Source organism: Aspergillus ibericus, assembly GCF_003184845.1.
Source record: "Aspergillus ibericus CBS 121593 unplaced genomic scaffold BO80scaffold_24, whole genome shotgun sequence".
Classification (NCBI taxonomy): Eukaryota; Fungi; Ascomycota; class Eurotiomycetes; order Eurotiales; family Aspergillaceae; genus Aspergillus; species Aspergillus ibericus.
This window is the reverse complement of record NW_020292122.1, coordinates 110,019-134,993: the sequence shown is the minus strand read 5'-3', so window position 1 is coordinate 134,993 and position 24,975 is coordinate 110,019. Positions and strand designations below refer to the sequence as shown.

At 53.7% G+C, this 24,975-nt stretch overlaps 9 protein-coding genes across 9 annotated transcripts; 4 read left to right on the top strand and 5 right to left on the bottom strand.

Annotated features, from left to right (window-relative positions):
* Positions 1–3,168: 3,168 nt before the first annotated feature.
* On the bottom strand, positions 3,169–4,351 carry BO80DRAFT_476534 (uncharacterized protein; the record flags this gene model as incomplete). The annotated part of the gene is made up of 2 exons (XM_025723231.1): positions 4,146–4,351; positions 3,169–4,091 (listed from the first exon to the last, which is right to left on the bottom strand). The coding sequence occupies exons 1-2, from the start codon at positions 4,294–4,296 to the stop codon at positions 3,169–3,171; spliced, it is 1,074 nt and encodes a 357-aa protein (XP_025574427.1). The 5' UTR covers positions 4,297–4,351.
* Positions 4,352–5,063: 712 nt separating this feature from the next.
* On the top strand, positions 5,064–5,986 carry BO80DRAFT_107798 (uncharacterized protein). The gene has a single exon (XM_025713385.1). The coding sequence runs from the start codon at positions 5,333–5,335 to the stop codon at positions 5,849–5,851; it is 519 nt and encodes a 172-aa protein (XP_025574426.1). The 5' UTR covers positions 5,064–5,332; the 3' UTR covers positions 5,852–5,986.
* Positions 5,987–8,043: 2,057 nt separating this feature from the next.
* Positions 8,044–10,144, top strand: BO80DRAFT_494276 (neutral amino acid permease). The gene is made up of 7 exons (XM_025723863.1): positions 8,044–8,419; positions 8,484–8,497; positions 8,554–8,626; positions 8,678–9,009; positions 9,068–9,426; positions 9,480–9,677; positions 9,730–10,144. Exons 1-7 carry the CDS (start codon positions 8,253–8,255, stop codon positions 9,958–9,960), a joined length of 1,374 nt encoding a protein of 457 aa, XP_025574425.1. The 5' UTR covers positions 8,044–8,252; the 3' UTR covers positions 9,961–10,144.
* A 777-nt stretch (positions 10,145–10,921) lies between these two features.
* BO80DRAFT_408823 (beta-glucosidase) lies at positions 10,922–12,927 on the top strand (the record flags this gene model as incomplete). The annotated part of the gene is made up of 3 exons (XM_025717858.1): positions 10,922–11,097; positions 11,151–11,750; positions 11,803–12,927. The coding sequence occupies 3 exons, from the start codon at positions 10,922–10,924 to the stop codon at positions 12,647–12,649; spliced, it is 1,623 nt and encodes a 540-aa protein (XP_025574424.1). The 3' UTR covers positions 12,650–12,927.
* BO80DRAFT_465540 (beta-glucosidase H) lies at positions 12,548–15,525 on the bottom strand. Its single transcript, XM_025722727.1, has 4 exons — positions 15,281–15,525; positions 14,621–15,227; positions 13,290–14,556; positions 12,548–13,234 (listed from the first exon to the last, which is right to left on the bottom strand). Exons 1-4 carry the CDS (start codon positions 15,399–15,401, stop codon positions 12,686–12,688), a joined length of 2,544 nt encoding a protein of 847 aa, XP_025574423.1. The 5' UTR covers positions 15,402–15,525; the 3' UTR covers positions 12,548–12,685.
* Positions 15,526–16,141: 616 nt separating this feature from the next.
* Positions 16,142–17,727, top strand: BO80DRAFT_357481 (general substrate transporter; the record flags this gene model as incomplete). Its single annotated transcript, XM_025715840.1, has 2 exons — positions 16,142–17,355; positions 17,406–17,727. The coding sequence occupies 2 exons, from the start codon at positions 16,142–16,144 to the stop codon at positions 17,725–17,727; spliced, it is 1,536 nt and encodes a 511-aa protein (XP_025574422.1).
* A 431-nt stretch (positions 17,728–18,158) lies between these two features.
* Positions 18,159–19,180, bottom strand: BO80DRAFT_476531 (FAD-dependent oxidoreductase; the record flags this gene model as incomplete). The annotated part of the gene is made up of 2 exons (XM_025723230.1): positions 18,159–18,586; positions 18,615–19,180. Coding segments are annotated over 2 exons (994 nt in total), but the record flags the coding sequence as incomplete, so codon positions are not given.
* Positions 19,181–20,885: 1,705 nt separating this feature from the next.
* Positions 20,886–22,323, bottom strand: BO80DRAFT_357757 (kinase domain-containing protein; the record flags this gene model as incomplete). Its single annotated transcript, XM_025715856.1, has 5 exons — positions 20,886–21,100; positions 21,193–21,352; positions 21,418–21,710; positions 21,761–22,077; positions 22,124–22,323. The coding sequence occupies 5 exons, from the start codon at positions 22,321–22,323 to the stop codon at positions 20,886–20,888; spliced, it is 1,185 nt and encodes a 394-aa protein (XP_025574420.1).
* Positions 22,324–23,261: 938 nt separating this feature from the next.
* BO80DRAFT_445798 (tannase and feruloyl esterase) lies at positions 23,262–24,975 on the bottom strand (the record flags this gene model as incomplete). The annotated part of the gene is made up of 2 exons (XM_025721510.1): positions 23,262–23,578; positions 23,625–24,975. 2 exons carry the CDS (start codon positions 24,973–24,975, stop codon positions 23,262–23,264), a joined length of 1,668 nt encoding a protein of 555 aa, XP_025574419.1.

Here is a 24,975-nt window from a genome sequence, read left to right as displayed (position 1 = left end):
GGGGGGTGAAAGGGGAACGTGTAGGTGGCGTGTATTGGGCTTGAAGGGTGAGCCCGAGGAGTAATGAGCATGGTGGTGGTGGGTTTACTGGAATCCATCGGGTGTAGAGGGGGGAGCCGGTGATGGGTGGGACGGGTGAATGCAGGCGGTTGAATATAGGAGATTGTCGAAGGTGGTGCTGGTGCTGATCGCCATGTCCCTCCAAATTGTGGGTGCTTGGATTTCTGAGGCGGCAAATCTGCTAGACCATTCCAATAGGCAGTACAGGCTGTTCGTATGGGGGTAGAGTCGGAGATTTCCAATCCAATGTCGGAGGCTGCCTACTACCACTACCACGCGATGATGTGCCCTAAGCCGGGTGTCTCCGATATTGCCTCCGCGATTGCCTCCAGGCAAGTTATATAAACCCTTCCTTTCTCCCCTTTCCCATCATTCTCCATCCGCATTATATATATCACAACACCATCGCCCAACTTTGGCCTTCCATATGGACACGCAGCTGACCACATCAAGCCTATCAAACAGGCAACACTGAATGCAAGGCCAACCTTCTAGTACTGGCCTTTAGCTATCTTGGTCAGCGGATGCCATGTCATAGCCAATGCTCTTGCATATGCGACATCGGCCAGAGACCAGAAGGTGGATTCTTTGAAACCCAGTCCAACAGCATAATGGAAGAGACGCATCCGCAACAAATGCAGCGTATCATGATCTGACCTTCTCCATTCGTGTCGCTGATCACCTGGGTAAAATGGCAGGCTTTAGCCACCACTGGGTCATTGAAATTGGTTTGCGGCTTGCCCCGTACCCTGGGTATTGATGTTCATGTGCATCACTAGGTGATTATCTTGTGGGATGGAACCGTCACTCGCTGCTCGCATAGTAGCTGAATGGGAAGTGGCGTCTCCTGCGAAGCTGGCTGGACAAGCAAGTGACCAGGCCACGGTTGGAGAGTTTTGTACCCAGCATGGTATGAATGCACTGTTAGGCCTGTCACCACCGAGGTCTGAAATCTGCCTTGCCTGTTGGTTACCAGTACATGCCCTCACCGATGGCTGTCCTTGCTGAAGCATTTTCTCACTGATGTCTGCCCTCGTCGATGTCTGTCCAGGGCAAGATTTTGAGCCCGAACAGACACTAGCATGCCTGCCCTTATTGATATCTGCCCTTATTGATATCTGCCCTTATTGATGTCTGCCCTCATTGATGTCCGTCCAGGGCAAGCTTTCCAGCCCGACCAGGCACGAGGTATCATCTCCAACATGCACAATGCCACCAAAAAATCCATCCGCTGCCTTCCCATGGCTGTTTCTTGGGTACGGTCACAAATGATTCTTGCCGTTTCGCGCTTTGTATCCAGCGAGGTATGAATACCCCGTTTACAAAGGCGTTCCAACAGATATCGGAAGCGGTATACTACCTATCCCTACACATCGACCAGGGAACCTTTCCAGCCTGACTAAACAAGGGACATGCTCTTCTCCAGCTTGCACTGCAAGGAGAGGAAATCTCTGCTGCCCTCCCATCCTGCTGTTGTGTACGGTCACGAATGACCGTCGCTGCCTTTCGGGCTTTTCACACAGTCAAGTACGAATCCCGTTTAAAAGGCCGTTCGAACAGACGCCGGAAGCGATATAATATCTATCCCTACACATCAACCAGGGAACCTTTCCAGCCTGACTAGATACGGGACATGCTCTTGTTCAGCGCGCACAGTGCAGAGAAAAGAAAAGTCTCTGCCGCCTTCCTATGCTGCTCTTTGGTTTTGGTTACAAGTAGTCAGTGGCATGGTTTCAAGCTTTGTACCCAGCGAGGTATGAGGATTACGAGAGGATAGATGGCTTGAAATGGCTCGAGTGGTCTGTCGGGCTACGTCAGATCGCAGCTACTGGACCTTTCCTTGGGAGATCGCCTCAAACAGGTTGGGAGTGACTTGAGGGTGGACTGACGTGGGTTGGTTGGGAATTGACGTGTAGGATCCGTGCAGTGTGGTTTCGACAGCTTTGAACCCAGCGAGGTATTAATTATTTTTGTGGGAAGAGAAGAGGGGGCCTTTGATTAAGGGGCAGCGTCTCTGGTGGATAAGAAGAAGCGGTCTTTGACTACAGGGACACCGTCTCATGTTCCTAGCTTCAAGGATGAATGAACTCTGTGTCTTCGGGTGGGATGGTGGTCATCGGTCTACGTCCACCTGATGCACTGCAGAATATGAGGGTTGTGGTTTGGTGAGGATCGTGGCGCTACATTGGTCTGGGCATCCAAGATTGGAACTTGTAGTCTTGGAGGCTTGGTATTAGCGCGGTATTAGGCAATCATGCTGTTGGGAATATGATGACAGACTATATCGCTTTTGGATGTCGTAAGGTGATGAGGGTTATAGAGAAATACCAAGAGAATGCTTTTACAGCCTCTGACATACTGTAATTCATGAAGCAGGATGGAAGATTCTGCTAATTGTAGAGCAAATCCTTCAGAGTATGGTAGACGATGACGGTCTGGCCTGGATTCCAGACAGATGTTGTGAGACACACAATAACGTGGGTAACGATATTGATCCCAGTGGCCAATCCTTGTTTTCGAGCTCTTTCCTTCGCCTGCAGGATTGGTCTAGGAATGTAAGCAGCCCAAAGAGAACGGAGAGAATAGAATCAGATATTGTTGCCTGTTGTCTGCTGTCCTTCCAACGTAGCACGAGGCTCAAACGGGGTTAAGGACTACTCCGTAGCGTATCGAAGGGTGCATCAAAGAAGCGTTGAGAGAACAGTGACAGGAGCAGTAAGTTACAACTACGACCTGTTGATGAACACATCTAGATACGCAGAGTCTGTAGCTACTGTCCTACTTCCACTATATTAGTCCAGCAGCTCTTGGGCAGAGTCAGGTTAGTGAGAGGATGATCGAGAAAAAGCTGAGACAAAATTGAGGTTACGACTAGCTACTAACAGGTTTCTGTGTCGATAGCGAATGCACAATAAATTTCATAGCCAGAGCTGAGCAAGTACTTGATTCCTCCTGGGGCATCCCATACATATGATACCATTACTATAGTCGCCTGAAGCAAGTGATGATAAGGATGAACCAAAAGAAGTACGTTGGATGTATTTCGATTCTGCTAGAAGAAAACAGGGAAGACAGAGAATAGAACAGACAAGATCAATCATCTTCCGCTCAGAGTTCCATGCCTGGTCTTTTGAACCTACGCACTCTCCCCTTGGTCCTCTGCTTCCTGTCCATCCCTCTTGTTGGGGTGTTCGCCATCCGACCGAACATCGTCCCCAAACCGGCTACAATATTCCAGAAACTTGGCGTAGATCTCGCCGTGTTCATCCAGAGTATGGTGCCGGCGATGCAAGGAAAGATCAGGGGGGCAGCGGTCCGGAAGGGGAGGAGGCAAGCCTTCGATTCCCAGAGGTGCTGGCGCAGCAGCGATGGCTGTCCATCCCAAAACCAAAGGCGATCGGCCTGGTCCCATTCAATGACTCCGCGGTAGAGCTCTCCGACCTGTGGGATCGTGATACGACCCGATTTGACCAGACTCCGTGCCAGGTATTTTGACCACCCAGTCCAACTGCCGTCGGAATGGCTGTGATAATCGTTATCGCGGCAGCGCAGGAGGATCAGGGCTTCGTACAGTTTCACCGCAGTTGGAATCTTGATCGGCCAGAGGGCCGCATCAAACCGGCCTTCCGGGTTGGCACCCCGCCGCTCCTCATCGTCCGCGGGGAGTCGAGGATCGTTCGTCAACATATACCAGGGGTCGTCGGGTGCTGGGGGGGCGAGGTCAGGGTCTGGAAAGCGAAAGAGTACGTCCGAGCGACGGAAGAGCTTCAAGGCGGGGTTCTCCGCGGTGTTGCCATTCTCTCCCAGGAAGTGATGCCATGGAACCATCTCGTGTGTTTTCCAATCAAAGCACACGCATCCCGTGGTACACAGGGGGAATCCAGCGAGGAGCAAAGCATCGCGCGCATCATTGATCCGGTCATCGGGGATGATGAAGGAGATGCTGTCGTCGTACTTGGTGATGTAGTATCGCTCATGCGGTGGTGGCGGCACCTTCCGGACCCTTTTCGCGTCTTCAGCCTGGGCTTCTTCTAGCCACCTCTGGCGTTGGTCAATTTTCTGTCCCAGTCAGTCATATCCATTACGCAGAGGGCCCATGTCGTAGGTAAAGATCATGTATTTGCCCCAGAGAACATTCGGAATGCCGGCCACATCTAAGATATGTGCAATGGTAGCACACAGCTCCCGGCCCATAGGAAGCCTCTCTTTGTTCCAGTCATAATGGAAGGGTGTCATCACGTCAAAAGTGCGGTTGCGAGTGCCTTTGTCTGCTATAGTTGAGCAGTCAACCACACAGCCAGGCCATGTCATGCCGTAGGCTTTTATTTATATCTGTCCTTTCTCCCAGTGAATATGCGCTCGTCAAGGGATGCCTTATTCCGAATTCTTATCGACAGAGGCCACCCAGCGACCAAACCCCCTCGCTGCCTACCCAATAACTAGGCAGTAGTTGACTATCTCGGTGGCCGAGCAGACTTGACCTGACATTTCTGGTAGGTTGCCGTGCTGGGACTATTATGGTTAAAAATCTACCGCAGGCTTGGGATGTGCAGACCTCCATAGATACTTCCCGATGGATGATGAGTTATATACTGTGGGATGTACATCACACGTCATGATAAATGAGGACATGGAACGTGACTGCATCTCTAGTCGTACTTGGTACGGGTGAAAGCGTAGTTCTTCTGAAGGGTGCCTCAGGCATCAAGGGATGTCCCGGATCGCGGTCTGTCTACCGGCATCGCTATTTGCCGTTGCAACGCTACTCGATACCCTTCTTTCCAGGCCCTTTGTCAGGTATTTGACAACCTCATGCTGATGCACGAGGTCTTCATTGTTGTCTTTGGGTTCTTCATGAGGCACTTCACACAGTCTTAGTGTGACAGGATCGCTTTATTATGGACGAACTCTGTCGACGGCATTCCTCTGTGATGTTCATTCTTGATAATTTATCTTGCTGCATCCTTTGGAGTCAATGCAGCCTGTATTAGATGATTCAGTCAAGTTCGGCCAGCCTAGCTGGATCATGTCAGAGGACTTCATGATTCTTCACCAGTGGTGTCTATGCTATGTTTGAGCTATGCTACCCACTTTTATGCAATGAACCCAGCTGGGATAAGGATGAAAATCTCAAACCACACATACTATTATGGGAAACATAGCCCCGTCTAGGCCGAATTGGCCATCCATCGGATAAGGTCTCAAGCCTTCCACCGGGCGGAATGAAATCAACCATTGGCGATACGGAGACCACGTGGAAGAAGTACCACCTATGACTCTAGCTGGTCTGAAGGCTCTTGGACCCGGGACATGCATATACGCCAGATCTGTCCCGTGCTCTAGCAGCAGCTGGACCAATTCGTTACTGTTCTGTTTGGATGCCCACGTCATCGCCGTGTTCCCGCATCTATCTTGGGAATTGATATCCAGATCCCTTCGGGCTAGAAGCTGTCGCACAATTCCTTCATGTCTACTAGTACCGCCGCTTGGACCGGGTCTGGCTGTCGGCGAAAACGTGTGGGTGTATGGATCGCTGGTGAACTGGTGTCCCGCCTTGAGGAATACCACCATATCCTGGCGACCCTGCTGTGCCAAATGGGATAGCAAAGAGACAGTGGGTCAGAGCTCCGTTGCCACCTGGAGGCGAGGGGAACCCGCCCACATCAACGCGGTTCTATCAGCCAGCCAGTCCTGCGAATGGGGCTTGCGCCATGGCCAAGAAGCAGCCTGCCAGCCTCCACGTGGCCAATTTCCGTTGCGTGCGAGCGCGATTCGGTTCGCTATAGTCTGAAGATTAGCCAACGCTCCCATATCTAGCAAGAGCTCTATCCAGCAAGATCTCTATCCAGCAAGAGCTCCGCGACCGGAACATGACCGTGAATAGCGGCCCAAGCTAGTAGCGGAAGCTTGAACTGCTGCGAGTCGCGCCCATCTGGATCAAGGGTCGGCAGATAATCGATATTATTGCCCCCTTGATCGGTGTTCAAAGCTCCGCAAGAGGCTGAAGTGGTGCGAAGGTGATAGATCGTCCCAATCTGCCCGGTTTGTGCCGCGTAGAGCAATGCAGTTCGACCGTGGGGTTGTCGGACGTGCCGGCGGGAGAGAAGCGGGTTTAGAGTATCATGTAGGACGCGGGCGATACGGGGCACGGCATTCAGATCTTTTTGCGAGTGAAAGGTTCCTGCAATCAGGAGCAGTAGCTCTGGAGGAAGGAAGATTAGCGACGCGGCTTCATGGTAGTGGTAAGAGAGAGGGAAAGATGAGGCTCCCGCAGATGTCAGCGAATGCCCGCAGCACAAGCTAGCTTACCCCTTGGTAATATGCATGATGCTACTTCTCGGAGAAGAGGACCAATGCAAAGTTATCAGGAATGGAGGCAGTAACAGCTAAAGAGTACTGTCTCCGGTAAATGATGGGTGAAGGATGCAGCCATCCCCACGACTGCCACGGTGGGGGAGCTCACGTGACCCACGTCGATCCGGCTGGTGCGGGGCGGAGATAGCAGCCGATCCATCGGCACACTCCGATGCTCAATTCTCCTTTCTCTTAGAATGTTCCATCTGTGGCTCGAATTCGCCACCCTCATTTTCACCAGGAGAGGGGCGCTACACCGGCCACTCTGGCCGGGTACTCTCGTATGCAGCATTCGAAAGAGGCCTGAATTGCCGGCGCTACCGGCAAAGTTTGGGTCCTCGACGTGTTCTTCGCTTCGAGAACCATTCTTGGGGATGAAAAATAGCCGAGTTTCAAGAGGCCCGAGTCATGCCCCATCAGATCTCACACCGCGGCCCGGACTCGGCTGGTGCTACTCCGGTAGGACACCTGAGGCGAACAGACGACGGAGCGCACCAGCATCGTGGTTACCAAGAGGTTTGAATAATCCGGTTGCGTGGCGTACGGCCGCGACTGCTGTATCTTATTTCACCCATCAAAGAGTGATGAACGAACAGTTGGCTATCAGTTGTAAATATCTGATAGTATTATAAATTTCCACTATCTCATTCTCCAAAATACGCCTGATAGACTGATTATCTCATTTGAAGTCTAACATTTAGCTTAGGTTTCCGTCTCCATAACTAGTAGTGCTTTCGCTCATCTAAGTAAAACAGGCAACAGAAATATTTTGGATTGTTTGTCGAACTTGTGGGCCCATAGATAGATGATCCTGCCGGTTATAAAGCGACCAAGCCCTGTGTTAGTTAACTATCATCTGTTTATTAATCTCGTCGCATTGGTGGGTGGCGGGTACCTGCATTGCTTGGCCGGGCCATTGTTTGCCCGCTCGCTTCTGTCCACGTCCACCCACCGCCGCCCGGCAGAGATTATTGCCACGACGGCGAGAATAACTGTGTTCTACTCAATCATGGAAAGAATGCCATAGTAGTCATCTTCTTTCTCTGTATACAGAAAAGAAATAAATCCATCTATATGGCACCTACATCGTGGTACGAAAAAAAGTGAAGCCAGGTTGTCCGCTTTTGAAGGTGTTCGGTGTGCTCAGTTTAACGTTAAGCTCCTGGACCGAGTCGGCCACCGGTGTGTTGCTAAGCCCCAAGCTGCTTAGCGGATCTGGGCTACTCTAGTGCGGTGGGCACCGGCCTTGTCATTTACCAACTGTCATTAGGTAAACCACATGGTTGATACCTGCCCGCATCTCCATGGTTTGGTGCCAGTTTGACACGCGATTGCGCTGCGGGGAAGCATCTAGCGGGTCATGCAGGAAGCCATGAGCTCATGATGCACTCTGTTCGGTCGAAGAGTCCGGCTGGAGCGACCAAGTCGTAGTGCTTGGCAACGTTACATCCATGGACGTGAGTCGGAGCATCTGATTGGTCCGGAATGGCCGTCTTCGGGGGGGCATGACCAATAACCAATGGTCATCGGCTCGGATCGGGGCCGAGCAGCCTGCAGAACCTCTGGATTCCTGGAACCTGAGGACGAGAAGGTAGAAACACACGAGGGGCGGTTTCCCCACAGCAGCCGCGGGCCCCCCTCAACTAAGTGTCCCCAGAATTCTCGGCTTGTCACCTCGCCCACCCCGAAACTCAATCCTTCTCTTTGGGTCTTGACTTCTCCACTGTCTTCCTTATATTCCCCCCTCTCCCTCGCCTGCTTTCTCTTCTTTCCCTCCTCCTCGCCCCTACGTCTTCCCTATACCTTCCATCCTCCCAGTGCACCACCTGTTCATCACTATGGAGGCCATTCATGACAGTCCCCCACCCTACGCGACGGATCGCATCGACGAGAAGAAGGATGATCTCGGCCAGGTGGAACAGAACATCAAGCCCGGCTTTGAGGAGTCTGATGCCTTTGGAAACGAAGAGTTTGCCGAAATCAAGTATAAGACTCTGAAGTGGTGGTATGTGATCGAATGCACTCGCTCATCCCCGCCTGCCCAATTCCCCTGCTAATGCGTCAGATAGGCAATGTGGACTGCGTAAGGCTTCTCCGATCCTACCCTGTTGGTCCCAGCAAACTCTAATCCCCCCGCAGTGATGATCTGTGAGTCCGTCTCACTAGGTGTCTTGTCCCTCCCCGCCGCCGTGGCTACCCTGGGTTTCGTCCCGTAAGCTTTTCCCCACCGTCTTTCACAGGTGAACCGGCTAATTCGTTCCAGGGCCGTCATCCTGATTGTTGGCCTCGGAATTCTCGCCACTTATACCGGTTACAACATTGGGTTGTTCAGGGAGCGGTACCCCCACATTCAGAACCTCGCGGATGCCGGAGAAATCCTCATGGGCCCTTTTGGCCGCGAACTCTTTGGCCTGGGCCAGTTCCTCTTCTGTATCTTCGTCATGGGCAGCCATCTCCTGACTTTCCGGGTCATGATGAACACCATCACCGATCACGGTACCTGCTCCATCGTGTTCAGCGTCATCGGCATGGTCATCTGCATCGTCCTCTCCATCCCCCGCACCATGAAGGGCATGACCTTGATCTCATTTGCTTGTGAGTTGTTCCCGATCGTCTCCAGTACGAGTCTGGGCTAACAAGCCATGTCATTCAGCCTTCCTTAGTATTTTTAGCGCGGTCATGGTCACCATGATTGGTGTCGGTGTGGAAAAGCACCCCGGTCGCATTATCGAAGCGACCGTGCACACCAACCTCTACACGGCCTTCAGCGCCGTTTCCAACATCGTCTTCGCCTATTGCGCCCACGTGGCCTTTTTTGGTCTGATTGCCGAGATGGAGACCCCGAAGGACTTCAAGAAGTCGCTCTTCATGCTGCAATCTTTTGAGATTGCCCTGTACGTGACCGCTGCCTGCGTCATCTACTACTATGTCGGCAAGGACGTCCAATCCCCCGCCCTTAGTTCTGCCGGTCCTCTTTTGAAGAAGATTGCCTATGGTGTTGCCATTCCCACCGTGAGTGTTCCCGGCAGATCTTCTTCGCTATCAATGGTCGCTGATGATTCTAGATTGTTGGTGCCGGTGTGGTGAACGGTCACATTGGTCTGAAGTATATCTACTTCCGGGCCTGCCACAAGTCCGATCTCATCCACAGCCGCAGCCGGCGCTCGGTTGCCATCTGGATCGGTCTTGGCGTGGTCTGCTGGGTTGTCGCGTGGATCATTGCGGAGGCCATCCCCGTGTTCAGTGATCTCAATGGTCTAATTGTGAGTAAACCCTTGAATTATTCTCTGGTGCCGCAGCTAACGGAGTGGTCAGAGTGCCCTCTTCGCCAGTTGGTTCAGTTACGGTCTGAGCGGCATCTACTGGCTGCATCTCAACTACGGCCAGTGGTTTGCCGGCCCCCGCAAGATCGCGCTGTTCGTGCTCAATGTGGCGGTGGCCGTGTTCGGTCTCGTGCTGTGTGTCCTGGGTCTGTATGCCTCGGGCACGGCCATCCACAACGATGCCAACAGCAACAGCTTCACGTGTGCCAACACTGACAGCTAAATCCGCATGCATCTGATCATTTATGGAGTTTATGAGCGAATCTCTGCCGCCGTCCGGGACGGCTGCATATCACGGCGTGATGGGTTTTATATGCATCGGTCTACGAGCTAACGATTGATTCATGGTCTAATTTCCTATCATATCTAATATTTCCTGACCCAGGTCATAATCTTGTGCGATCCCTATGAAGATCCTTATAATCCTTTCGTTCTCCCGTATCGTAACCTTCCATACACCTCAATTCCTGGGAGGCTCAATGTCCACACTAGTCACTTGGTTGGGTCACTTGTCTTTGTAGGGATCCCCCTAAATCGAGTCGCCGTAATCGAACCATCACAAGCGCTAGACATCTCTTGAGACGGAACGTGCCGTGGTGGCAATGGGCAATTGGGACTGTGACACTGGGATGATGTTTGGAGCGGGCGAACAGCTTGGCAATGTAACCTGCCTTCCGACCCAGTCTCTGTCTACACCTTGGTTCCCATTTCTCCATCTATCTGGCCTAGAACTCCATAGGTCGAATATCATCGAGTCATACCTTGATTCTCATCTCTTGAGGCCTTTTGTCGCTGCGAACTCGCCCTTCCGTGCAGAGACTACTCCCATTAGGCAGGGGACCATCAAAATATATTCTGCGGGACGTGAAGCCTAGGGCGTTGAACAGCCTCAACCCACTCGGGGACGATGACTACTGTTATCCGAGAGCACTAATTGAATTGTGTCTGACTTTACTGGGTAATGTCCTTCATTTGCCTTCCTTTGCCAGCGACAAATGATGGTAGAGATGAGGCCACCCTGGATGGGTGGCAGCATAAACCATGGGTTATGCGAGCTGACTCAGCAGTATATCGCACAACGGTTTTCTACGTCTAGGCCTGACTGCCTCAGGCGGTGGGTGCAATTGTGACAAACCGCAACCGTCGTGGCCGGATTCCCCTTGGCTCCTGTCGGTGTCTGCATCATGGCCCTTCGCGTGGACCTGTCGACCCAGGCCTGCGATATCTGCAGAAAGCGCAAGGTCAAATGCCACCCGCCTCCGTCATCCTCTGAGGCGACAGCCAGATGTGGCCGATGCGCCCGGCTGAACCTGCCCTGCACCTTCCTGTCCCCCTCCCGGACGCGAGGCCCGAAGAAACGGTACGCTGGCCAGGATGCCTAGGAGTCCAAGGTACATTCTAATATGATTGCAGGAAGCGTATGCGTGCGGCCCCAGGGGTATCTTCTCCCGTGCCTGCAGACAATAGGGATTCGGAGGCCATCAAATATCCCACCGATGATCTATGCGACCGGGGGCTCTTTACCCTCATCATGCAGGACTACCTGGACTATCTGTATCCCCTGATCCCCATCGTGCACCGACCCTCTTTTAACCAGTCCTTGCAAGAAAGCCGTGACTGCGAGGACGGCGGATTCCTCAGCCTAGTCACGGCTATCGCCGCGGTGGTCATCGCAACCATGCCCAGCAGATTCCAGCTCTATCAATCCTATCATCCACCCCTGCGATTTCCATCGCGGAAGGAAATGGTCCGGTACTGCTATGACAAGATCATGCGGCTAAGGGACTCGACCTACTTCGATCAGGTCAACTTTCAGAAATTTGCCATCTCCTACCTGCTGTACGCCGCCTTCCGCCAGTGGGGGGATCACAATATGTCCCGCATGCTGGATGTTGAAGCAACACAGATCGCTCGTCTGTTGAACCTGCACCGGATTTCTGAGTACGATGGCCTCAACTGCATCGAGACTCAGCTGCGGAAAAAGGGCTTCTGGCTGATGTTCTATGGCTTTGTGTAAGTGCCAGGTCCCGGACGTCGCGGGATACACCGCAGCTGATATGACCAGCCACAACCAACTACAAAATGTCTTAGGAGAGCGATTGTGGTACCTGGATCCCATCCTGCTCCATTCCATCAATCCAGAAGATCTGATGCCCCTCGAGGTGGATGACGAAATGATCTTTGAGGATCAAGTGCTCCTGCCACCGTCCCCAGTCCCTTGCCTGGTGACGGGCTTCATCCTCCATTCACGCGTTTTTTGGGCTGCGGTCCGGAGTCCGTGCCCGGAGCCATCGGCCGAGCCGTGCCCTTGTGTAAGGGCCCGCAATCCAACTCTGCAAGTTGCCTACCTCCAGGGCCGTCTTCATAGCCTGCGGTTCTTACTGGAGGATATCCCACCTCCTCTACGGGCATGGCAGCCCCTAGATGCGGAAATGGCCACCCATGGAGATGGAAGTGGCTGTGGGGCAGACGTACAATCACACTTCGCTTCGATGCGAGCGAATCTGCATGTCACGCATCTGTGGCTACAGAGTCTGCTAATCGATCAACTCGAGACAGCCCAGGCGCACGAACAGATGCAGTCATCGGTATCAATGCCCCCCCCACAGGCCACTGCAGATGCCAAGGCCCTGTGGCTTCAGCGGGAGGACCTCTGCCGTCAGCTTTTCTATATACTCTACAGCCTTCCGCAGATTAATCTGGAAGCGAATGGTCTACATCTGGCACATAAAGTGCGCGATATTGCGGCGAGTCTTCTGGTGTGCCCGTTTCACCCAGCGGACCCCGAAGCGAAACGAGCGGCAGAGTATCTCCGACAATCGACCGACATCTTGTCCCGTCTGGACAGCAGCGAAGGCATGGTGACCATACATCTACAAACCTGGGTCGACACGGACCGTGTCAAGAGGTAATGGATGATGTGATGCATCCCATGGTGACTCCTTATTTCAGAGACCCGACCAGAAGGTCGTTTCATCCAACTCCACAGCACTTTCTAGAAACACTCCCCGGCTACTGGTTCCCACCATAATACGATACATGCCGCGATGACTGCACCAGCTACTGCTCTTCTCATCCCAAAAGCTTGTGGCGCGGATCAGATCGAGTGGAATTGTCACGGCCTCTTCTGCTGCGGATTCCAACCAAACCTTTCGGAACTCCTTTAACTCCTTGGTTGGGCGCTTGACGGGGGGCGACACTGGCGCCACATACAATTGGATTACCTCCGCGCCAGCCCTGGATCCGGTGTTGCGCAGCGTGCAGGTGGCTTGCAGTGTGGTTGACTCCCTTGTGAGGGACAAATCGGAGAGCTCAAACGTGGTGTACGACAAGCCGTGACCGAATGGAAACAGCGGATCTATCTCGATCTCATCATAGAACCGATAGCCAACATAGACGTCCTCGCCATACAGGACCCTGCCGCCCTCGGAGCGGTAGTTGAAGTACGTGGGATTGTTCTTGATGTGACGGGGAAAGGTGAGTGGGAGTTTGCCGGACTGTAGGCAGCGGGGAGTTAGTACGGCAAAGGTGAGATGGGGCGAAGATACTCACCGGGTTCACGTCGCCAAAGATGATATCCGCCAAGCCGTTGCCAGTTTCATTGCCTCCATACCAGGCGTGCAGTACCGCCTTCGCGTTCTTGATCCATGGCATCTCCACGGGAGTCCCGCTTTGTATGACGATCACCGTATCCGAATTTACCTCCAGAACGCGGGAAATCAACTCGTCGGTATATGGAGGCAAACTCATGCTCAGGCGATCCTCGCCCTCGGACTCCCATTCCGCGCTCAGCCCAGCCACGAGGACTACCTGGTCAACGCTTGCAGCCAGCTGCACTGCTGCCTCAATGCCTGCCTGAGGCGGTAGTTGTTTACACGCTCCGAAGCGGAATCCCCCATGGCCAAAGTCCACAATCCCAGGAACCTTGAATTTGCTGGTCTTCGCACATCCCCACTGCACGTGGACCTTGTACTGTTGCCCGGCCACAAGTTCCATCGTCCCCCTTTCCTCCACGGTGCCGCTTCCGAGAAAACTCGGGCCTGGCCTTTGTACATCGGCGTTATTGACTAGCAAGTTCCCGTCTACAAAGAGTTTTCCCGTCCCTTGGACACAGAGACCAAAGTCGTATAGCCCTGACTCGTCCGGGATAAAGTACCCCTCTGCGTCGGCAAACCACACGGGCTGGAGCTCTGGATGATGATAATCGAGGAAGAAGACCATCGAGTCGGTCTCGCGTCGCACCTCCAGAGGGATCCTGCCCGGGACGGTCGGTGGGTCGTTGAAGATCTTCAAGGTGAACCCAGTAAGGCCCTCCTGGGTACGAAAGCGCTTCCCCAGCAACGGCTGGTTTTGATGCCCGTATATACCTTGGGCAAACTCGACGCCACCTGTCGCTGAGTTTGAGATACCTTCAAATGGAGTGACGGCTTCATAGGGGTTGAGCGCTGCACTGCCGCCTCCGCAGTAGCTAGCAATCTTGGCATTAGGGCCGATGACGGCGACTCTTTTGGTCTTGTTGAGCGGGAGAATGCCCCCGTCGTTCTTCAAAAGAACCACTGCCTCGGATGCGATCTTCCTCAGGAGCCGTCTGTCTTCCGCTCGATTCAGCTGCAATTCTGGGGCTCGCTCAGGAATCCCTGCTCGGCTGGCCTGCTGGACCACTTTAAGAACCGCCCGAACGCGAGCATTGACGGTGGCCATAGGGACCTTGTTCGCCATGATCGCGTGTGTCAACGCTCCGCCGCGCCATCTCGTGGGGCCCGGCATTTCGAGATCCAGCCCGGCGTGAATGGCTTCCGATGTGCTGTATGTTCCAAACCTGCGGACGACAGTTAACCCAGATGGAATACGTGGATGCAGCAAGCAAATTACTTCGTCCTTACCAATCGCTCATTACCAGGCCTTCCCAGCCCCATTCTCCTCGAAGGATGTCCTGCAGAAGCGCCGGGCTCTCCGATGCATGAATGCCGTTCACTTTGTTGTATGCCGTCATGATAGCCTCTGGCTTCCCCAGGCCGATGGCGACCATGAACGGCAAGAGGTAGATTTCCCGCAGCGCCCGGTCCGTCACAATGGAGTTGACTGCCATCCGCTCGTGCTCCTGGTCATTGCATACAAAGTGCTTCAGTGTGGCAATGATGTTCTTTCCCTTCAATCCTCTGCAGTAATATCCGGCCATGATACCGGACAAAAGCGGGTCTTCTGAGAACGACTCGAAACCGCGTCCACCCAGTGGACCGCGTTGGATGTTTATCGTAGGACCCAACACCACGTGGGCGCCTTTTGCCTTGGCTTCCGCAGCAATCAGATGCCCAATCTTCACGGCGAGGTCTCTGTCAAAGGTCGCCCCGATGGCCGTCCCGCAGGGCAGGCACGCGGCTGGCACGCTGCCAAAGAAGCGAGTGCCGCGGACGCCATTCGGGCCATCGGATAGTCGGATTGAGGGGATCCCAAGCCGGGGAATTGGAACTGTGTGCCAGAAGTCATCGCCTACCACCGATAGCTGTCAGCGTGGTGAATTCCCGTCGTGTCGGACAACGTACCAGTCAACAGAGCCACTTTTTCATCGGTGGTCAGTTGCTTTATGAGGTCTTCAATGTTGGCGCTTTCAATTTGGACAAACGATTTGTCCGTCCCAGCGGCAGCAGCGTGGACGTACGGCATGATGCCTGTGGTCTGCTAACGTCCTCTGGAGTAGTGGTGTGGTCGGAACATTGAGCAGCAGGGCGCTGGCTCGCAGATTTATTGCCGGCATGCTGATCCTAGTCCCATTACGACACATCATCGGTGAGATTTCTGGACATGTGGACGGTGGTTGCGCTCTCCTGAGTTGCATCCCGTGAGATGCATGGATGGACGATGAATGGCCCGACTCGGACGACGGAGTCGGTAGCTCCACCAGACCGAGGGTTCTGATTGCGTGCCGGGCGGGATCCAGACCCATTCGACTGCTCTTAGTTCCTTCCAATTCTCCGTTTCTCCTTTTCTCCGTTTCTCCGCTCGATCAACGGCTTCTCTCCGATGCCCCAACCCCGACATCCCCGGTTCTCCCCACACTCCTGCCATGCATTTCCCCAGCAAACCCGTGCGTCAAGGGATTCAGGTCTGGTGACCAGGCCTGGGGCTTCCGTGTGGTGGCTATGGGTATATCCGCCACGCTAGGAGTGGTGAGATTCCCTAGTGCTGGGATTTCCTGAAGTATTACGCCGGGTAAGACACACTAAGATCATGGTCTTGTGCGCCAACATCGTCACTCGGAAACGCCACGGGAAGGAAGTTGCTACAAGGCCTCGACGAATGACGAGCCGTCGGCAGTCGCCCGGCAGTCTATCTGAACTTATAACTCGGACCATCCCAACCCTTGTCCACGCTCCTATGTTCCTTTCTTCCACACCGTTCGGACCATGGGCATCAGCAAGATCGATACTGCAAGCAAGCCGGATGGGGAGGACCAGCTGGCGGCGGTTCTTCCACCCGGGCCGGCATGGTACAAGCAGCCCCATCTGGTGCGCCTCAACCTCATTATCCTTTCTCTTGTTATGTTCTCGTCCGCCAACGGCTATGACGGGTCTCTCATGAACGGCCTCGAAGCCCTGACCCAGTGGAAAGCTTTTATGCACAATCCCACGGGAGCCAAGCTGGGCTGGCTGAATGCGATCTACTGGCTCGGCTGTGGCATCGGATACCCAACGGCAGCATGGATTTCTAACCAACATGGACGCAAGCCTGGTGTGTACATTGGGTATTGCTTCTTGACGTTGGGCTGCGCGCTCCAGACGGCTGCTCCTAATGCGGTGGCATTCATGCTCGCTCGGTTCTTCCTCGGGATTGCTTCTGCCCTGTTTGGCAACGCCGTCCCTCTACTGATTAACGAGGTCGCGTACCCCACTCACCGCGGCATCCTCAACTCGCTGTTCATGTCGGGGTGGTACGTTGGCGGTACCGTCGCCGCATGGGTTGTTTTTGCCTCCCGCACGTATGATTCCTCCTGGTCATGGCGCCTCCCATCGGTTCTACAAGCTCTCGTGCCGGTGGTCGGCTTGCCGGGGTTCCTATTCGCCCCGGAGAGCCCGCGCTGGCTGATCTCTGTGGGACGCGACGAGGAGGCCCGCGCCATTCTCACTCGGTACCACGCCGCCGGCGACGAGGCATCACCTCTTGTGGCCTACGAGTTCGCCGAGATCAGCTCAACTATCCGAGCGGAGCAGGAGGCCCACAGCAGCGCCAGCTACCTGGACATGGTCAAGACTCCGGGGAACCGATGGCGCTTGATGATCTCCATCAGTTTGGGCTTTTTTGCGCAGTGGTCAGGAAACGGAGTGGTGTCGTATTACTTGTCACTTATTTTGGATTCGGTTGGCATCACGAGTGTCCGCAACCAGACGCTCATCTCGGCGTGCTTGCAGATGTGGGATCTCGTCTTTGCTGCGGTTGGGGCGTTCCTAATCGACCGACTGGGTCGCCGTCCGCTCTTCCTGGCGTCTGCAGCCATCATGTTCGTGAGCTACGTGCTCGTCACGGCGCTTTCCGGCTCTTTTACCGTGACCCAGCATGCTGCCACCGGTGCTGCTGTCATTCCTTTCCTGTTCATCTTCTTTGCCGGCTACTGCATTGCTCTGTAAGTGCCAAATGCCTTAGCCTGGACACCACTAACGACTGTCTCCATAGAACACCGTTCCTGACCTCCTACCCCTGCGAAATCTGGCCGTATCGTCTGCGATCCCGCGGTCTGACCGTGACCTGGGTGGCCACGATTATTGGCATGTTTTTCAATACGTTTGTCAATCCGATTGCCATGGATGCTATTGAGTGGAGGTACTATATTGTGTTTATTGTTGTGCTGCTGGTGTTTGGTGTCACGGCGTATTTCTTCTACCCGGAGACGAAGGGATACTCGTTGGAGCAGGTGGCGGTGATCTTCGATGGGGCGGCTGTGGGTGAACGAACTGTGGAGGCCAAATTAGAAGCTGTGCATGAGGAGTCTGTCTAGTACACCCTTGGATTATTTAAGCCTACCACTGTTATTATAGCTTTGTCTTTTGTGAGACTCATGTATATTGACTAGATTGAGCCCAAGACGACAGTCAAAAAGAAACAAGTTGCATGAATCTGCTCTCAGCCTGTCCATTCTGTCATTGCACAACCATCCAACATCAGACCCCAACTCAAACCCTGCTCAACCCACCCCCCCTAACACTCACTATCCCTCCTAAGAACCCGCCCAACCTCCCCAGGCAAATCATACTCAAACACCCCCCGCTGCCATCCTCCCACCCACCCCGGAAAGAACCCTACACACATTAGCCTCATCCCCCCCCCCCCCCCCTCCTTCCCCATTCCAATCTCCATGAGAATAACTCACCAACAACCCACATCCCAACATACATAACCCACTCCCAAAACCGCCCTACATCGAAGATAATGTGTTAAGAAGAGAGCTAAAGCCTCCCCATCCTCTAGTCCCATCGAACATCCCTGTCCCGACGTAGAAGGGAGGGTATGCGCCGCGTCGCCGATTAGCACCACCCCGTCGCGATCCCAGGTCGGTAGAGACGGGGACGTGCATACCGGCCAGATATTTTCCACGGAGAGGGTGGGGAGGATGTGTTGCACGACTGGGTCGGTCCAGGATGCGTATCGGGTACGGAGGTGGGTGGTTAGGGGTTGGGGTAGGGGTAGGGAGGGAGTAGGTGGTCCACCACGCTAGGGTGTCGCCTGGGGGGGGGGAGATGTGGTGTAGGGAGGACCGATAGGGCGCGGTAGGGGAGCTGGTGGCGTAGAAGTACCCGAAGAAACCGGTGCCGCTGAAGAGGAAGGTCATGGAGCCGCGGGGGATGAGGGGGAAGTCGCTGGTGGTGGTGGGGGCAGGGGGGATACTCGTAGTGGGGAGGGTAGGGATCTTCGGTTGATTCTGGAAATAAGGCCTGTTTGACGATACTTTTGAGGCCGTCGGCGCCGATGACCAGGTCTGCGTGGATGGGGGGGCTGTTGTCTGTGAAGGTGATGGTGTTGGGGCCTGTCGGGTTGGCGGTTACGCTGGATACGCGTTTGTTGACGATAATGGCGTCGGGGATGCGGCGACGTAGACCCTGCCAGAGGGCGTGACGACTGATTCCGAGGGGATGTGTCGGGGAGTAGCGGTTGGATGATGGACAGGTTCCAGAGGAGGGCAACCTCATGAGCAAGTGGCCGTGTTTGGTTCTCAGGTTGCTGTGGTCTACCATGTATCTTCGTTGGACTACGTCGTGTAGTAGATCTGGGTCGAGGCGCTCGAGGACGTGTAGTCCGTTGGGCGCGACGCCGAGACCACCACCGACGATAAGGCTCGATGAGTGGGTGTCTTGCGGCTGGTGCTCGCGAAAGGTGGTATTCTCATCTGTGTTGTATGCCTCGTAGATGGTGTATTCGTGGTCTCCGCCGGGTGGTTGCGGCAGATGCTTCCGGGAGCAACTTGGTCATTACCCGGAAACATGCTAGCCCTAACCCTACTAGATCAAGAATAATGATAAATCACGGTTGATCTACCACGACCTAAATGACGCTATCCACTGTAGCCTGAAGCGAAAACGTGCTAGCCAGGTAGGCTATTATTCGAAACCCCTAGAGTCACATCGGGAATCTCTCTGCATAATGCTGTACAATATCCGATAGCATCACTCGTGTGATGGTGAAAAAAGACTCGTAGACTGTGGGGCCAGTGGGTCCCAGGTCCTCCGGGCGGACTTGACAGCAATACCCACTTTCGTTCATAGCGGTCCTTAAATCACTCTGATTTGGACCTTTTTCTCCCGGACAATCTGTCTGAATGCGGATCCCCCTTTCCACCAGCAGCAAGAAGCAGCCGATATGGGTCTGACTGCCGAAGAAGCGGTGACCAAGCTCATCAAGTGCGCATCCTTAACGCAGCCCACCGGACGTATCCCAAAGACCCGGAGATCAAGCGGGTCGAGAAGGCTCTGCAGCTTCTGACCAGCGGGAGACCCTCCTCTGATGCCAAAGGTGCGAAGCAAAGGGTTATCTACTTGGAATCACTACGGAATATGCGGATGAGGTTTGGAGACACAGGGGTCGTTCTCTCTGCCGCTGGCCTGGGACTTGCATCCATCGCTAACATGCGCGAGGAGGAGCGGGTCTATCTACCAGCTAGACTGGGTGAAACGTGGGATGAACTGGAACTGGGTGTTTTCAAAGCCTATGCGGATGGGTTGAATAGAGGTAGAGCATCTGAGGCCTTGGCTAGATGTCCTAGGGCTGATTTTTTGAAGATCCTCCCTTGTTGTCCGTGACGGGTGATATCGATGAGCTTTCTATGGAGGAGGGCAAGAAAGTCGTCGCCCTGCCGGGTTAAAGCACCGGAAAACCCTCTACTGCAATTGTCTGTCGCAGCCCGCCATCGGACTCCCTTCGTTCCATTTCTAACGGAAGTAATACTGGACTATAGGCTCTAGAGAAGGATCCACGCAGGGCCAACGAGATAGACAACTACAAACTCGATCCCATCCCACGGGAAGCGCTTTTGGGAGTCGTTGCTCAGAAGGTTTGCTCAACTCTAAGCACAAGCGAATGAAATGTACTAATGCTTTTCGATGCCCGTTCAAAACGATAAGTGACAATACCTGCGAAGGCATAGAGTGGACTACACTCCCCAAAGCGACTCGAATCAAGCCTCCATCCACAGTGGTTGCCGTGGTCGTCGATGTTACACATCGCCAGGGTGCAATCCATGTCACGAACGGTAACGGAACGTATATCGACATGGTCGGGACTGAGTTTGCGGTTTATCTGGTCGTCGTCCCTTGGCTCTAACTGGTATTTGAGACGGTCGGGGTGTATCGAGGTTGGTTATGTTTTGGTCAAAGAGAAAGCCAAATGGATATTACTCGACAATATACCGAAAGAATCTACGGAGTACCGGCAGGTATAGCGCATTTCCACCGTAGAACGACCATCGACAGGTGACGGAAGATTACCGCTCGAGACATTCTACCCGTCTATGCCAGGGCGAGGAAGGGAGATGATATTCCTTTTGGACTACGTGGTACCTGACATTTGCCATTAGGTCTACGGAGTATCAAATGTCGCTCCAACGAACGTAGGAAGTTGATATTAGTGTACCACACTTCTTATTAATGCCTGGATAATTGACTCCTACCCTATTTGAAAAGATGACCTCCTTGATGCCAGTATGGGCTGCATCAAAAAATCATCGAATGCAAGCTCTTCGGCGCTGGGTCGCTCCTCCGGTAGCCATCGAAATATTCTACGCAGGAAGTTGAGAAAAAGCACTTTGCCCTCCCCGGAAAACTGCAGCTCTCTATACTCAAAGGTCTGCTCTGGTATGCAGATAGACCCTTTCCAGTTTCCTAGATTTTACATCAATAGATGACTCAATAGGAACGGAGCAAGTAAAACAAAAAAAAAAAAAAAAAAAAAGGCCGATGGAAAGGGGGCATACCTTGCTGATCCCAGAATTCCTCGCACTTCTTGCTCCTCCGTAGAAACTCTGGCGGGGGAGGGCCCATCAAAGACACCATCTCCGCGAGGTGCTGCTCATCGCTGAATACACCATTTGCTTTGGCGAAGAAGAGGTGATGGCCCTTTGCAAGATCCCAGGTCTTCATCATGTTAGTTTGAATCCCACTATAGTCGAAATCATTCGCTTGGTATAATATGCACCCACCGTAGTACCAGTGGACCAAATATCGACCTTGTTATCCCACTCCATTTCCAAGATGACTTCTGGCGCGCGATAGATACCCGGCATTATGTCACCAGTGTGCTTGGTTCCGATTCTGCCCTCTCCGAGATCAGAGATCACCGGCAGCCCTGCGCAAAGAGGCATTGGGCGGGAATAATAGATAGTACGGTCGTCCAGAACCTTTCTTGCCATCGGTCTTTCTACTTCGCCTTCTTCCATTTCAGATAAGATACCGTCACCTTCCAGTCCTTGAAGGATGTTGTTCGGCGAAATATCTGCCATTCCTTAGTTTGACCTTCCTCTCGATCCGATGGTATAGACGTACCAGTATGCACCACGTTGCTTTCATGCATGCAAGCCAATGCGATCAAAGTAAGCTGGATACTTCGTTGGACCAGGTCCTTTGGAAACTTCTTATCAGGGAGCAGATCTTGAAACTCCGCGAAACTCATTCCATGTGGGTGGTAAACCAAGCACGTATGGGTCCCATGTGGTCCAGCAACCTCGAATGAGTCCAGGACTAGACGGAGCATATTTTTCCCGGTCGTCTCGCTGGATTGCTCTAAGTGCTCGGAGATAGTAATCTCTCGATCGGAGCTTTGTCCCCTCGCACATACTTTCAGGGTATGGTAGCGTTGCTCTCTGTAGCAGATTAGAGGGGGAAATGCATGTCCTTCCAAGTACTTACTGCAGATCCCGGCAAAGCCAGACAGTGGAGGAAGTCCCGTATCCAAGCTTGGAGACCACCTGGTATCGAGACACAAACACTTGGCCAATAGTGACGGGATAATAGTTCTCTGGTTTGTAGAGGGGCAGGTCCTCTTCTTCAATCCTTTCCAAAGGATTCAAGATTACGTAGCCTGAGGTAGGAAACTTTCGTGGAGGCATCCCTTGAGAGGAAGCCATTGTTCTCAGTAGAACTCGATGGAAACGCGAGTTAGGACGGCGTTCAATGAGATAATGTAAGCCTGGATAGAATCGCTTGAGGCCCCAACGAGAAGTCAACATTTTGTAGAGACGGAGATGACTGGCTCAGAAGGAACAGATGGGAGGTTCCTTCCTTTTGACGTTGAACACTGAGTGATCACGCCGGAGTAACACAACATTTCAGGGTCGTAGCTGATTGGCCGGAGACCCCGCCAGAACGATCCGCGGGCCGGAAAGTGGATCAACTTTGATCCAACTCAATATAGTGTTTAGGTATATTGTCTGAAGACCAAATATAGCGAGCAGGTACAAGTGTAATGGGTCATACTGGACTGTACCAAGCGCCTCGAATGGATACATTTCTCAAAAATGATAGCATAGTCTATAGACATCTCACCCCAGAGATTGCAGGGATATATCTGTTACCAGGTGATGCCTCGTGGCCTCATTCGTCAGGCCATGTTCACATATGTGCTGCCTAAGGCAGAAACACACTCTTGTCCCAAACCCTCACATCTTCCATAAACATCTCGTCTGCCAATGGATACAGCCTTTCACTCTTTACTCTGTTAACGCTTTAACGAGTCTAAGTAGTCTCTAGGATCCGAGCATAAAGTCACGTTTACTTCTCACTCAGCCCTGCTCTCTCATCGTTGACATTCCCATCACTACAATAGGATCAAACAAAGGGAAATGATCAGGGGGCACATGAGGCAGGATTGCAACCATTAACTCGCGCATGTATATTGACTACAGAGCATTACTAACCTTTGCCTTTCCCGGTCTAGTGCCCACAACAGGGCAGCAATCGCATGAATAAAGATTATATTCAATATTCTACACAGCTATACACAGTATAAACCCCCTCCCCAAAGAAACATGTCAATCCTCACGACCATCTAGTAGATGGGGATTTCATACGCATCCAGATCATACAAGAAGGTATCAATCGACTTCTGATCATACACACAGTCCATGACCGTGCCGTTGTTCTTCCACAACGGACGCAGAGGCCACGAGCAGAGCTGCTGCTTCTCTCCCTCGTTGTCACCGCTCAGCACCGTCGCGTTCAAAGTCACCGGGTCCACGCCCTTCTCGACCCAGTTCATCAGATCGCCCAGCGAGTTCTGGGGGTAGGGGCCGTTGGGCTGCAGGGAGTTGGTGTTGCAGTGGGAGGCACCGGGGACCAGGTACAGACGGTAGAATTCGTTCAGGGCTTCGACGGAGGCGTTGTAGGTGGCGGTTGGGGAACATGATGTCACGGACGGACTCGAAGTAGCGGATGGAAGAGGAGGGAGGGATGCTGTTGTCGGATTCACCGTGGTAGTGGATGACCTTACCGCCGGCAGCCTGGAAGCGGGACAGATCGGGCCAGGTGGTCTGCAGGACGTCCTCATAGCGCTGGAGACCCTCCAGCATCCAGTCACGGAGGGTGTCGTAGGTGACGTTGTTCAGGTTGGAGAGGTTGTCCAGATCGAGGAGCTGGAGGCCGTGGGTCGCCCACTCACCACCCAGCTCAGAGATATCAATGCCATAGGTGCCCGTGGTCGAGTCGTAGGAGGTCTCGGCGTCGGTGAACTCCGAGCCGATCCGGTACCAGAAGTAGGCCTGGCGGCCCTCAGAGTCCTTCAGACCGTCGAGGATGGTCTGGGCGACCTTGACAGCCTCTGCGGTGATGGTGCCGTTCTGGGCCGGGGTGGTGACGCCCATGCTGGTGCTGGCGGCGCAGGAGTAGGGCTTGCCGATGGTCGAGTTGAGGTCAAAGTTGAGCTGGCAGAGGTCAGTGCGGGAGATGACGCCATCCTTGCGGCCGTCGAGCTCGTCGCACGCGTCGATGATCAGGGTCACCATCTCGGAGAAGGCACAGTTCTCGGGGTAGTAGTCGAGCGTCTGCTCGACGACCTGGGGCACCAGGTGGTTGACCTGCTGCTGGCCATAGCGGATCGCGGGGGCTCCGATGACGGCGCCATCCCATTCCTCGGGGAAGCGCTGCACCTGACTCCAGCCCTCACGGCCACCCTCGGAGCATCCCTGGTAGTAGGCATAGAGCTTGTCAGTCATACTGTAGAAGTTCTTGGTGAAGGCCTTGCCGATGGAGGACATCTCGTGATGGGCCTGGTAGCCGAACATGTAGAGAGCGTCGTAGTTGGCCGTGCCGTTCACAAGAGGGAACACCGAGGAAAATTGGGTGTCGAAGCTGCCGAAGCCACCGTCGGTACGACCGGCAACGGCACCGTACGGGAGACCAGCGGGGACGTTGGAGGCGACGTTGATGGCGAAACCAAAACCACCAGTGGACACCCAACGGTTCTGGAAGTCATCGGGAGTGGGCATCCAGAACTGTAGCAGGACGCTGTCATCCTTGCCGGCATGGGAGTAGGTCATGGTGATGTTGCAGTAGTCGTAGGTTCCGGCCGGGTAGTAGTTGGAACCGGCAGTGGATTCATTGTAGACCGGGGCAGCCGTGACGCTGGAAGGGCTGGTCACCACCCCCGGCACCAGGCCGGAGACGGGCACGGCGGCCTTCGCATAGGCCGTAGTGCAAACCTCTTCGAGGGTGGCGGCACGCGCGAGGGCCGCCGCAGAGACGGTCCAAAGAAGGAACTTGGACAT